The 13,961-nt window shown below is 42.5% G+C and overlaps 1 protein-coding gene across 2 annotated transcripts in view; it reads right to left on the reverse strand.

Annotated features, from left to right (window-relative positions):
- ZEB1 (zinc finger E-box binding homeobox 1) overlaps nt 1-12,368 on the reverse strand; it is a 120,809-nt gene extending 108,441 nt beyond the window's left edge. The window contains exon 1 of one of the 2 annotated variants that reach the window (XM_072925376.1): nt 12,234-12,368. Coding sequence is in view for 1 of the 2 variants with exons in the window: in XM_030264393.4 (XP_030120253.2) it covers nt 11,255-11,270 (16 nt within the window). In the remaining variant the exon portion in view is untranslated. Of the gene's footprint in view, nt 1-11,254; nt 11,604-12,233 lie in introns of those variants that run through there. The other variant, XM_030264393.4, reaches the window with a different exon arrangement.
- Nucleotides 12,369-13,961: the final 1,593 nt, after the last annotated feature.

Genomic DNA, 13,961 nt, shown 5'->3' on the forward strand with positions numbered 1-13,961 from the left:
CTAGATCTTTTTATTCATATTCATAAATGCAAGTCTCCTAAGCTGCATTAATGTGCAACATACTGCGTTCAGGAGTGCCAATTAAGGCACAGATGTTGAAAGATTTGTAAAACATGTTGAAAGATTTGTAAAATATGTAGCTAACTCCTTCCCCCCTAAGAGAGTTCACTTTCTTATTCTTACTCAGATATCTTTACATCACTTACCAGTGAATACACCTCCCTTTCCATCTGTGACTGCAGAAACTAGTGGCTTCCTACTGTAAACCACAGCAATCACATGGGGCAAGGAGAGAGGAGACAAGAAAAACCCCACAGATCTCTCAAACTAGTCTGGAATGTATTGTATTTGACACCAGTTACAGACTACCCCCTGTGAGAGAGCCTTAACTACGCTTTAGTTTTATCACCAGCTTCCTTGCTAAGTAGCTACAGTCTTCAGCACCACAAAAAGATCATATTATTATAGAATAAATTCTGAATGCAAAATAAAAATGTATGTAAAGAGAATTAATATTGCTGTCAAGGGAGCAGCATTTGTGGAGCTCTGTGATTTTATCAGTTTTGGTTGTTTCCTTTTTCCTTGGGAGAGGGGGGAAGAGGTGATGGGCAGCAGACTTTATTGGAGGAGAGTAAGGGAGCAGAAATTTTTAGGAAGGGTTTTTAATTAAGGCAAATCAATCCAAGAGACCGGGGAAAGTTGGTGTGTAACACGTAGCTAAAGGGTGATTTTTGAAGGACACAATCCTTACAACAAACAGTATCCACATCCAGAACAGTCACAAGGAGACCTGGCAGCAGCTAACAGAATGAGAAAAATAAAGCTTGTTCAAACAGTATTCTCGTTTTATTTATTAAAAGTTGTAATTCATACATTTTGCTGCTAAAGCATAGATTTCCAGAGTCCATTTCAGTTGTAACCACAGCAATATATCGAACAGACCACAACAAGCAAGACAAACTACACCAAATGTCAGTTAAGAGGTTTGTTTAATTAAGTATTTTAAGACAAGTTTTCCAGGATTTAACAATACATCCATATTCTATATACCAAATTGTTTTTATCGTGACTTGCCAGTTAATTTGAAAGCTCATATATATCAGAAGCTGTCTTAACTTCCTGAGCAGATGCAAACCAGGAAGATCTTCCATTTAGCATAAATTAATATACTGCACCTGTTTTTTTTTATGGGGGACAGCACCTTTTAGAGCTTGAATGCCATAAAAACAAACAAAAACAATCTTCTTGAAAGCTATAACTGGAAGTTACAAGTGCACAAGCAGCCACTAGTGCTTACTGACACAGTAAACTGTTGAAAAGCCCTCTTGATTATCTAATACCGTATTCTTACAATGGGTAAGTATAGCTGTCAAAAAAAACTTGATAAGATTCTTTATTAGTTTTCCTACATAGCCTAATTTGTCTACTTGAGCCAGCTCTCTACAGCTTTATATTTCATGTCTTCCTCCAGCATCTGGATTCCCTGTGTCTCAGCCATGCTCCTGGCCCAATTTCCTTCAAATCTGTATTAACACATATTCCAAAAGACTTAATAAACCTAACACAATTCTGCAAGGCAGATTATGTAATCCTGTAACTAAGCAAAACATTAGAGATAAAAAAATTAAAAGAAAGGAAAAAAACACGCACACCTGCATGATGAAAATGAAACTGAGCCATCATGCTGTTACTCCCTGCCCTCCCCCACACATATACAGCAATCAGGAATAGCAAGCAGTACATCACCGATTTAGCTCATAAGTATTTTCCTGCTAGAAGAACTGTCAGCACCGCTCTGTAAAGCACCTAGGAATACTTTTGACAGTTGAAAAAAATTAAGTTTATTTTATACCAAATAACATGATCATAAACCAAAGGCTACTCTCTCCATCTCCAGTACAGACATCCTCCATGGCAGGCTTGTCATTTTTTGCTTTATAATGGAGTCATTTTATTGTATGCAAGAAGCCCCAGGCATTCTGTACAGCCCATTACTCTTTGCTGCCCACATTCAGATGGCTAATCTGCTATCAGCCAGAAGCTTGACAGACAAAAGGAAAAGGCAGGACAACAGCTCATGCAGCTGCACATGCGCACACACACTTCAGCTACAACGTGTTCCAACAGTAGACCCAAGAATGAACAAGACACACATTGGATTGACAGTCCTACTTAAAACTGTGGTTGAAGGAAGACACACAAATTCTTTAAAGGTAGACAGGTAGGGGAAATATTTAAGGGATAAAAAGCTTCATTAGAATGCCTATTAAGATACTTTAAGGTACAAACCTGGAAGACTTTACTCAGTAAACAAGCACCTTGGAACCTCTGAAAAGTCACTTTTATTCTGAAAATTTGCTATGCAAGACCTTCAAAATGCTTGAAAATATTGTCAAAAGTTAGGAAGATGAAATAAGAGTTAAATATAGGCAACTGTAAACTATTAGAACAAGACATTTGAAAAGGTTTAGATTTCAGCACTTCTGCTTTCTGTCTCAGAAAAGAACTCACTCTTTTCTAAGGAGTTGCATATATTTTCTATATGCCAAATTACTGTGACACAATACATATGAAAAAGCAAATGCAATGAAATTATTTGCATATAGTGCTTCATAACAAGGAGCTTTTAATTACTTTTTTCCAGGCACATGACATAAATGGAGAAAGCTTGCAACTTCATACTAAAACAAAGAAAATGCCTATATTTGCTGGAGTTCTTAACCACCTTATTTTATTTCACTTCTGAAGGAAGCATCTTAGCACTGCCACAAGCAGTACTGCCAAAAACATTTTTGAAGCATCAGATTCACAGACAACAGTTTGCATCAAACATCTTGTAAGAATTTCTGTCAGGATCATAAACCTCTGCTGTGTGTCATGATTTTTATTCAACTAAGTCTATTTGTATCTTTCACATTTACAGTTGGAAAGCTAAAATTCTCCTTGTGTGAACCAGCTTAGTTCACAGAAACAAAGTCTGCCAGTAGTTTTATTCACTCACATGCTGAGGTAAAAGCCAGGCTCATCTTTTTAAGGTGTCTGTCTCCATGATGTAACTACCACATGAACTATGCAGGCATGATTAATCACGTGGTGAAACAGAGAGAACTACAGCACTTTATACTGTGTGATGTGTCACTGGAACTATTTCCCTTTTCCTATGCCACAACTACCAATTAAATTCTGCTTCTCATTTCTAAGGTATTATTTCACTAGTGTGCAGAAAGTCTCCAAACATTTTCATTACACTACAGAACCTATTCTATCTTCCAATATTTGCTCAAAATCATATTTAATGTTCCAGGAATACACTACATATGTCAATTCCAAATCTGGAAAATGTACAAGGTAAGCTTTACCATGAAGGGCAGAAGTTGTCAGAATAGTTTATTACATAGAATTAGTCTCTGTGGTTTTACTATCATTACAACACCTATGAACAGAAATCTATCTTGTGTTACTACTGGGAGCATTTAGGTCAGTCTAATATATTAAATTATTGGATATAACTACAGATACACACACACATAAATATAGATGTAGATATATATATGTCTACAAAACAAATCTGTACTGGAAATGCAAATTTACTTTCAGCACTCAGCAAGTAGAATGTATCAAAATAGGTTATAACAAGTCATTCTACAATCTGCTCCTATCTAAAGCTTAAAGTTGGCAAGAATACTGTTTTCTTGTTGCCTTTCAGACATGGAAGTTCTGAAATTCCCTGCTGAGTCTCGTCCTGCAGGTCAAGTACTTGTCTCCTTCTGCAGCCATCTGCAGCATCTCCTCAACAGCAGCACATCCCTGACGGTACTCTGCAACCTTATCTTCCTCTCCCACATGTACAAGGTAAGAAGGGGGAAAAAATACTACATTTGCATATGTAATTATGGTGCAGCTCAGCAGTGAGCAAAAAATTACTGGAAGTTGAGAACAGATATGCCCGATGACCACACCTTAGTATTTCAAATGAAAACGCTTAGCAAGGAAGGGGAAGGGACAGCAGCAGGGAAGGAAGCCAGTCATTACAGCTCCAAATCTGCTTCAAAGCCCTTATTCACCACCTCATGCTCTTTACCAGGCAAACTGTACCTAGGTGCTTCCTGTGAACAGCAGCATAAGAATGAATCCAGCAGTGTGTGACTATTTTGTGGTTCTATTTTGCCTGACTTAACGAAATAGTTTGCCAGGAATACTATGAAGAAAAGGAAAGGCTATGGAAAGATATAAACAAAACAGGAAGATTAAACAGGTTACAGATTCTGAACAGTATCTCCTTTTCCAGTCTAAGACTTAACATGACTTACGGTAGATAGCTTACAGGAACTTAAGAGGAATGATAAAATGGACTAGGTGGTGTGAAGAAGGAAAATCTGATAGATTACGTAGAAGCACACAAGGCAAAAATACTTCAAGGCATTAAGAAAAACTGTTTGAAGAAAAGTGCATCTTAGAAAAAGGGACAACTCATCTCCTGATGCTTCTGGGCATTAATAAAAAATCATGTTACCTTACGTAAGGATGAAGGTGTTAGGAAAACAAATAAAAAGCCCAACCTGCTTCTTTAGGGACCTACCAGTTCAACAAAAATCAACTTATGTCTTGTAGTTAAGGCCTGACTTTTCTATTCTTTAGGTTGTCCTTTTTCAGATGGAATAGATTTCCCCAGGCCTTTTTCAAATCATGCCACATCTGTGATATTTTGTAATATCATTTTGCTTTCTTCCATATACACATCTGTGGATGGATGCCTACAAAATAGAACAGAAAATTGCCTTCCCTGTCTGTCAGCTGCCTATCAAACAGAATTGGGAAAGGGATATTTGCTGAAATAATGAAAACATTTTATATCACAGTAACTGAAGGTGTTCTCTAGCATCACTGGCCCAAGCAGCATTTGATCCTAACAAGGACAGGCACAGTAGTTCATAATAGGTAAAAATACTCTCTGCCACATGAGACTCTTAACCTCTTTACTTCTAGTGCTGTCCATGAAAATCACTCTCAGAATCATGGTGAATGGCAAGGTTTATAACTAATTTATCTCCAATGATCTTGCCAGCTCCTCCAGTGTTCCTGATCTATCACTTGACCTGTGAGAAGCTACAGAAAGAGAGCATATTGCATCAGAAGTACAGACTACTACGCAGTTAGTTAAGTTTCTTTTCCTTCTGATACACTCCCATATCACTGAGAGTTCTTGGTGTTTAAAGAACTAATTTTACATGTCCTTTCACTGAAGAACAACTGCTACTCATAGTCACAGATCCTAACTGAACAGGATGCAATGTCATCACAGCAAAGAATTTTTTTCACTCTCTTTTTCAGATATAATTAAGAATACATTCATCATTAGACATGTTCATTTGCTTTACACAGTTCTCCAAAAATAGGCTCAATGGAACACATTGAAGGGAGAGCAACAAGAAAGATGCTACCAAACAGAAAGCAAATATTTGTAAGGAAACCAATAAAGGATGTCCATTTTCAGGTTTTAACCTTTGGGTGAGAGCAGCTGTTAACCAAACTGCTTTGAAACAACAGGGGTAAAGTCCTCACATCAAGGAGATTGTGACAGCTGGGAATGACAGCTGAAAAGGAGAGAACTGAAACGGGCTGCTTTCAAACAGTACTGACTTCTCAAAAATGAGAAAGCATATTTTTAGTTAACTTCTGTTGCTCTAAAAAGGCATGTTAAAATAAAATATATAGTTACATTACAGTAATGGCATCTGAGACAATCAGAGTGAGGCAAAGTAAAAAAGGCTCCTTTATTCTCTATTGTCCTTTCTGGGAACAAATGCACAAGTCTAAAGAAGCATGGTTCATATGTTCAGCACTACCCAACTGAAACATCTGAATCCTGCCTTGCTACTCCACAGATAAAAATTTAATAAATTTCTTCTTTCTACTCTACCATCACCTATCCTGCTAACACATGACTGTAAGCTGCCAGGTACTCACACAAGGAATTGGATGTATAGGCCAAGATACAGGAAAACTCAGTACACACATTTTTACTGCCTGAAAGGTGCTTGGATGTGTGTGATGGAAGTAGTATTCTTTCTCAAGAGTACTGAAATAGATTTATAAAGCTATGCTGCATTTAACTGGAATCAGTATTTTATCCATCAATTCTCACTGCTCTTGATTGGGCTTCCCATTCTCCTTGACTGTCACTCAGGAATACTACTGATCTATGCAAAAAAAGAGATAAATAGATTATTAAATAAACAAACTGTAGCTCAATAGAAAAAAGAAAGCAACTCTGGTCTTTCCATGAAAGAAATGGTCACAAAGATTAGAAAGTTGCAACTGTGAACAGTTTTTCAAAATATCTAACTTTTGTTACTCTTTCCAACAGCAATAAAATAAGATGTAAGGAACTGAAGAACCAGAAAAGCAAATCAAGACAGAGAAATACATGAGCACATAATAATTAGCTAAAGAATTAACCCAGAGTATTAGAAGCAATGGCTTATAAAAGGTTTTAAAAACTTGCCAACATAACATGGAAATAGAAAACATTACAAAACAATACACTCATGAAACTACGTACAACTCAACAACAATTCCAGTATTTCAACCCAGCCTACTGAGTTTAAAGCTATTTACCACTGTGATCTTCTCATGCAGCAGCCAAATACATTCCTTCCTGGAAGGCCAGGAAAGTGAATCAAATCAGGTACCAGACCTTCAGTGAGAAGCAGACGACACCCCTGCCCACTCCACTCTCCCTCCTCCTTCATACACACTTTGCCTCACCCATGCAGCACGCATGCACACAACCCTCTGCACTCCAACCTTTGCTTGGGGGTTTGTCTTTTTTATTTTTAAACTACTAAAGACTACAAACGGCATTTCTCTCAGCAGGAAAGAATCCCTACCCTAACTGATGTATTGCAGTGTCTCATGATTGGAGCTAACCACACATCTTCACAAATGAAGATATGAGAACACTCTTCATACCCACCTTTGCCTCACACTGCCCAGGCAGGAGCAGCACCCACCTGCACCCACAGCCACTTCCCACACAGCTCCACCTGAGACAAGCAGCTGTGGTGGTAAAACCTACACTTGCAAGTGTTTGTCCCAGTCTAGCCACCTTACCAGGCCTGGCACTTATTTATACATTCCTGGGCAAGTTATGTTTTGAAGAGGACTGATGCTTTTTTATTTACTCACCATTTTCAAATATTAGAAATACTGGTAATATGCTGAGACTCTTCTCTAGTCATTACTGTCACAACAAAACCAACATCTGATGAAATAATTTCTGCCCAGATGTTAAACTCCAAGAAAACAGTCCCCTTAAAACCCTCCACATCCCAGCAGGGGTGTTGATGTTAACAGCGTAGTCTTTAACTAATTCCTTCCTGATACAATTTATTTTTGTATACTCTTGCATCACTGAACTTAAGATTTGGGAATACAAAACACCAGAAGACAACATTCTACTTCTCTGGCACATCACTACATAGACTGAGAATACAGTATTTTCACTGGTGGTGTTTCCTATCTTAATACCATCTAAAAATTACTAAAGACAAAATTTAGTTTTGCATCTCACCACTTGTTTGCCAAAAGCAAAAATACTCCAATAAATATGACAGAACATAAACAACTAAGCCGAAATGAACAGTAACTACCAAATGACAAAACTATTCTTTCCCTTTAAGGCTCTAGATCAAGCCAAATGCAAGGGTAGTCCTGAGGATTAAAAATGGATTGGGACTCAGTCTTGCTATGGACTTCCTGTGTGACCTTGGGTAAGTCACTTGAGAATTTAGTTCTCAAAAATAACAGGACTATTATAGCTGCCAGAATGAAGCACCAATGTTTCTGAGACTACAAATGAAAGACAGGGTTCTGCTTACTTCCCCAAAACAGAAAAGATCCTATGTGTGAGTCCTCTTGAAAAATGTAGGTAACTACCACCAAAAATTCAGGAATATTCATGTTAACCAGCTGAAAGTTAATCTGGAACTGTACTTTGAAGTATGGTGTGAAAGCCTACATAAAAACAGGAGTAATTTTTGGGTTTCATCCTCTAGTCTGGAGTATTTGAAACCTATCATGAGTAGAACACTTATGATTTCCAGAGATGCAGTATGTACTGGTAAAGATCGGACTTACAGTTGACAAAGCACATCAAACTGCAATCAGCTTGCAATATCAATTAGTTAAATGGTTTTGAAGTGACTACAAACAGCTAATGACTTGAGAGCAATAAGCTTATATTTTTGGTAAATAATAATGACTGAATTTAGAAGCAGGGATGCTTAAGAGGCATTTGGCCAGATAATGTAGTTTCAGCAGTTTCTTTGCAATAGAGAGTAGTTGATCAAAAATCAGTTAAAAAACTCCAAGCAAAAAAAAACTACAACCCAAGATTCACAGAAGTTAATTTTATTTCTTTACCATAGTAATACAGAGTCCCATGCACATTAAAAGTGTCTGCCATCCCTCACTGGCATTTTAAACTCTATTAAAACAGATGTTTCCACATGAGGAAAGGCATTACAGTGATATTTTGATTTCAGAGTACTTCAGCCTCTCCCCCCAGCACTGGAAAACTTCTATAAGAAGAAACTACAGGTTAATACCACAACTGGAGTCTCAGTGGGGAAGGAAGCAGGGAACAGCTGTAGAACCCCTTCCTCCTGCTCTGTCCACGGAGGAGCTGCTTACAGAGAGCAAGGGCCCAACCAAAGTCAGTAACACCAATTAATAGGATCTGTCAAAGCCCGAAGTCCACAGAAACCCCTCCCAATTGAGTCTATCTGATGTAACTAAAAATATTCAACAGAAAATTTGGACTGAATTAAAAAAAGTCAGATCCTTAGACTTCTAACTAAAAATATTGAGTGATTTCTATGAGTGGGAAGCCCATGACAGAAGGAAAGTTTCATCTTATTGCTACTTTTCATTAACCCTTTCAGCAGTACATGTACAGAGCCCTACAAGCAAGGTAAATTGTTTCAGGAAACAAATTACCTTAAAAAAAAAAAAAAAGCCTCAGGTAATTAATTACCTTAAGACAACCTGCTTCACAACTGTTAAAATAACAAGCACTGATTGCTGACAGAAAAATGAAGAAATAGAGACCTTTTGAGGAGAGCTCACATTATATTTCAGTAGCTAATGCTAAAACAGAAGTACTACTTGTATATAAGAGAGGTTTCCTTGGTCTCAAACAGTTAATTCAGTTGTCCACGTAGACCTGCTCACTGTGCCTGGAATTTTAACTCGGGCTACATTCCACAAATCCCAAATTGCAAATTTAAATTAACACTAGAGTGAAAACATGATACCTAGCAAAAAAGAAAGGCAAGGGGGCAAGAGAAGACAGGCACAACAGGAATGTTGCATCCCAAGTGTCACTAGCACCTGACATCCTGCTGGTAGTTAACACCTTGGAGCTAAAAGATATATGCTTTTGCCTTATTCAAAGGGACTTACAGTCTTCTTATAGTTCTTAGCTGGTAGAAAAACTTTATATGAAATTGTTACCTAACAGAAAAAAAGAGCAAAGAACCAACTGTAAAAACTTAAATGAGTCAGTCCACATAACCTTTTAGTAATGAACTCACTGTGACCATCTTCTTACATCTTCTCCTCACATGCACCTGACAGCATGCAGAATTTACCCAGATTCATATATTCCTCTTTTCACTATTAAATATGCATCTGAAAACCTGAAGGCATACTTGCATTATTTTCAGAACATCTATACTTTAGGTTGATATATTTTTATACTCTAGGAAGGAAAGTTTTAAATATTTTGTTTTACTTATCTCACAGCATTTCTGAAGAACAAGGTGTGTCACTTTTCATTTTGCTGTTTAATAAGAAGACAATCCCATAACATACATGAGAGAAGCTAATCCTAAAGAAGCTAAACCAACTCAGAATAAGAATACCTTTGCTGATATTGAATGTATTTGAAGTCTACACAGGAGTCTCACAAGAGCATGACTATGTAGATGACTGGCAAAAAATACCCAAAGCACGTCTCTCTTTCCTCTTCATTTTTCTATCGAAAGAGGGGGAGAAGAGAAAAGTAGATAGGATGAGAAACTCCCAACCAGCGCTGGTGTTTCTGCTCTATCACATTATCTCAACACTTTGTTAACTCTTCTGCTGTAGAAGTTTTGTGTATTGGCCAGAACTAAGGACAATGACACAGGGTAGTTTCCTTCAGGTAGGAAGTGCCAGATTTCCTTGTAAGTGGAGGCTTTAATGGCAGCACCAATCGGCTCTTTGCTGACCTCCTGTAGGGACCAATAAACAAGGCAGAAAAGGAACCAGCTCCAGAGTTAAAATTATAAGACTGTCTTTCCAGCTAGAGTTAATGTGCCAGGATGATTCCCAAACAGAGAAAGCAGAGGAAATCAAGAAAAAACAAAAGTGTACAGTGTAAGAATAGCTGTGTTAAGTTTAACAAGAGATAAAAAGAAGAAAAGTTTACAGTATAATAACTCAATGCCATAGCCCAGTATTATTAACTAATTATGTCTAGTGCAATCTCTCTGCAATAATCTCATACTCTATGGGAAGCTGGAGAGGAAACAGCATAAAAAACAGCTTTTATTTTTTATACTACAAACTAGCCAGTTGCTTATGCATCTCCCCTATGCCCATTCCTCATTAACAGAAGATACCTATAAGAACGAAATGCATTCTGCGACTTTGGGGAAAAAAAAGCCTCATACTTATTTTAAAGGTTAAAGGGTTAACATTTTTTCTATGCATTTTCTTCAGTTAATATATGCAAGTCAAACGTAAACCCACTGCTGAGAAATGTCTATTATCCAGATTCTATTATCTAACAGATCCTGATGTTCCAATGCACAACGACTTAAGTTGGTTTCAATTCCTCAGTAAAAGGAACCAAAAGCAGCCTAAACCAAGACATACTACATTTTACATCACAGAACTAGTTGATAAAGACTCTGAGGCTTTTTATAATAAAGTGGGTGCAGCAATAAGGTCCAAAAGTGATGAAGATGAAAGATAACTGGAATGATACCACATCTTATACACCTTTTGTTTTCTGCAAGTGATACACGCTGCAGACAAAACGGTTTGTGCTAAACAGCCTTAAATCTGGTTTTCTAATATTAAGCACAAAGGAAAAACACTGACAGCAAGCATGGTAAATAAATCCCTCCCTTGAGAATGAAAGCAGCAGACAGGAGGGGGCTGACATGCATGCAGGAGAAAACTAAACACCATCTTTTTTTTCTACCTGCACAAGTTGTCATTTGCTGCAGCAATCAAGGATCTATTTTTCCCCGTCGATTTCAAAAGCCAGCTTTTCTGAAAATTTCTCTCTCAAGTCATCTGTTGATATGCTTTAGGAGTATGGTATTCATACCACTGGATCTTTAAGAGAAAAATCCATTTTCTTTCCTGTTCAGGTAAACATGTTTACAGCTCCTGCACAGACGCTGGGTGGTTCAGACTCACATGTCACACATGTTGTCGTCAGCAACAAGAAAAGCCCCTTTCTCTGATCATCCACATTTTTAATAAGGTAAAGAGAAAAGCACTTTCCAAACTTACCTTTAGCACAGCCAAATCATGAGCCAAATATAAATATTTACACCAAGACAAGGAATTAATAACATGAGCGTGCAAACAAGAATACTTGCTAGAAAACGCAGACAGCAGAAATAACCCTTTTAAGTTCAACGCAATCAAACCAACCCGTTAGCCCCTGGAAAGGCCGTCATTTATCACCACGTTATGCCCAGAACAGTGAGGATTAGAGAGGTGAAGCACCGATCGCAACTCCGATCTATTTCGGAGACCGTTCACTGCATATGAAAACATCTCAGATCGCAGGCAAAGCCTTCCTATCTGCAACCCTGCACAGGAAATGCCACATAAAACCTAAAATTGCCAAGGAGGGTTACAAAATCGCCTACTCTACATCCTATTCCGAAGAGTCGTGCTACGAGGACCGAACTACTTCTCCATTTTCCAGAAAATAAGTAGAGAGTGGGTGTTACGAGCCTTTATTCCCCCTGCCGTGTACCTTCCCATTGCATCTTAAAGTAACACACGTACCAAAGGGGAAAAAACACCACCCAACAGCAGCCCTTAAGCCTGAAATGTAAATGTAATTCCTTATATAGACTGCAGCAGCTGGTCACACACGCACGGAGAGCGGAGCGGGGGCCCCCGGCCAAACCGTTACCACCCATTATTATACAAACAGGTACCTCCGAAGCCAGAGGGAAGGGAAGAAACTTCGCCGCCCGCCCCCGCCGCCCGGGCGCAGCCCTCCCTTCCCCAGCGGCCCGGCTGGGCGGCAGCGCGGCCGCGGGGCTCCGCCGGGCACCAACTCTCGGCGGGGCGGGGAGGCGCGGAGCGGGCGGGCGGGCGCGGAGCGGGGGCGCCGGCCCGGGGCGGCCGCGCAGCCCCCGCGCGAATCGCCGCCCGCTGCGGCGGCGGTGCCTCCCCCGCGTGTGCTCCCGGGTGTGTCCCCTCGGGGACGGCCGGCGTCCCCCACCGCCGCCCCGAGAAAGGCGAGCGCCGGCCGGGGGCGAGGAGCCGGCCCGCCGCCGGGCGAGCGGGGAGGAAACTCCGGCGGGCGGCAGAGGCGCTCCCGGGCGGGCGGCGGGGCGATCCCGCCCGCGGGGCCGGGGGGAGGCCCCGCTCCGCCCGGGGCAGCGCGCAGGTAACAAGTTTCGGAGTTGGGGCTGCCGCGGCCGGGCGGGCGGCGGCCGCTCCCCCGCCGCTCCCCGCGGGGCTCGGCGTCCCCGCCCGGGCCGGAGGGCGGCGGCGCGGCCGGGGGCCCCCGAGCCCGCTGCCGGCGGCGGGGCGGTCGCGGGGCTCGAGGGGGAAGCGGCGTGTAACGGTCCCGGACAGCGGCGGAGAGCGGAGACACCGCTAGGCGGAGGAGGGAGGCGGCGGCGAGGGAGGCTGCAGGTAGCGGATATAACGGTGCGGAGGGAGCCGCGCTCCCGGCGAGCCGCGGCGGGGGAATTACTTTGGCGCTCGCCCGACCTCCCCCCTGCGCGCTCGGGACGGCTGTGCCCGGCCCCCGCCCCGGCCCCGCCGCCGCCCCAGCGCGGCCGCGGCGCTGCCCCGCGGGTGACTGACCGTTGTTGCGGCGCGGGTTCGGCTGCTTCCTGCGCTTACACCTGGGGCCATCCGCCATGATCCGCTCGCTGGTGTCTAAATGCTCCAGTCACCTCCTCCCCCGCCCGCCCCCCTCACTCCCTCCCCTCCCCCCCGGACCTGGTTTACGACACTGGGTGGTTTTACTTTTACATCACCTTCCTACACCTAGTGCTCGCCCGGAACCTTGTTGCCACGGGAGACGGGCGCTTTACGGCAGCGCGTTTGAACGGCGGCGAGGGAAAAGTTACCCCCGCAGGTACCGGGAGCGGCGGCGGGGCCCGGGCCCCCGAGCCCCGCACCGTCGGCAGCGCGGGGGGACCCGCGGAGCGGGACGGGGTCGGCATGGGGGTGTCAGTGGTCGCCGGCCCCGGGGCGGCGCAGGAGGATCCCCGCGGGGCAGTCCGCGCCGAGGGGCCGGCCCCAGGTGCTCCCCCGCCCCGCGGGGCTGTCCCGGCGCGGGGCCGCGCTCCCGGCCCGCCGCGCCCGCACCTGGCTCGCACCGCGGCTCGGCGGCACCGGGGCCGCTCCCGCCGGGCCGAGCGGGAACCGACAGCTGCGCCGCCGCTCCCGCCGCGCCTCGAGCCTGCCGCGCTCGGGCTGCCCTCAGTCGTACTTGCCGGTTCTGCAAAGAGGAGGAGAGGTATAAAATTCTGTGCCGTAACCAATAAAAAGAAGAGAGCAATTTTTCACGGATAGTTAATAAGCAACCTCTGTTGTACTTAATAAACTTATTTAATGTATATAAAAATTAAAACCATCAAACATTTGTGCTATTTTTTTACTCTTCACTTCAGGCAATAAAATAATTTAGTAAGTTTGCTTCT

Source organism: Taeniopygia guttata, chromosome 2, assembly GCF_048771995.1.
Source record: "Taeniopygia guttata chromosome 2, bTaeGut7.mat, whole genome shotgun sequence".
Taxonomy (NCBI): domain Eukaryota; kingdom Metazoa; phylum Chordata; class Aves; order Passeriformes; family Estrildidae; genus Taeniopygia; species Taeniopygia guttata.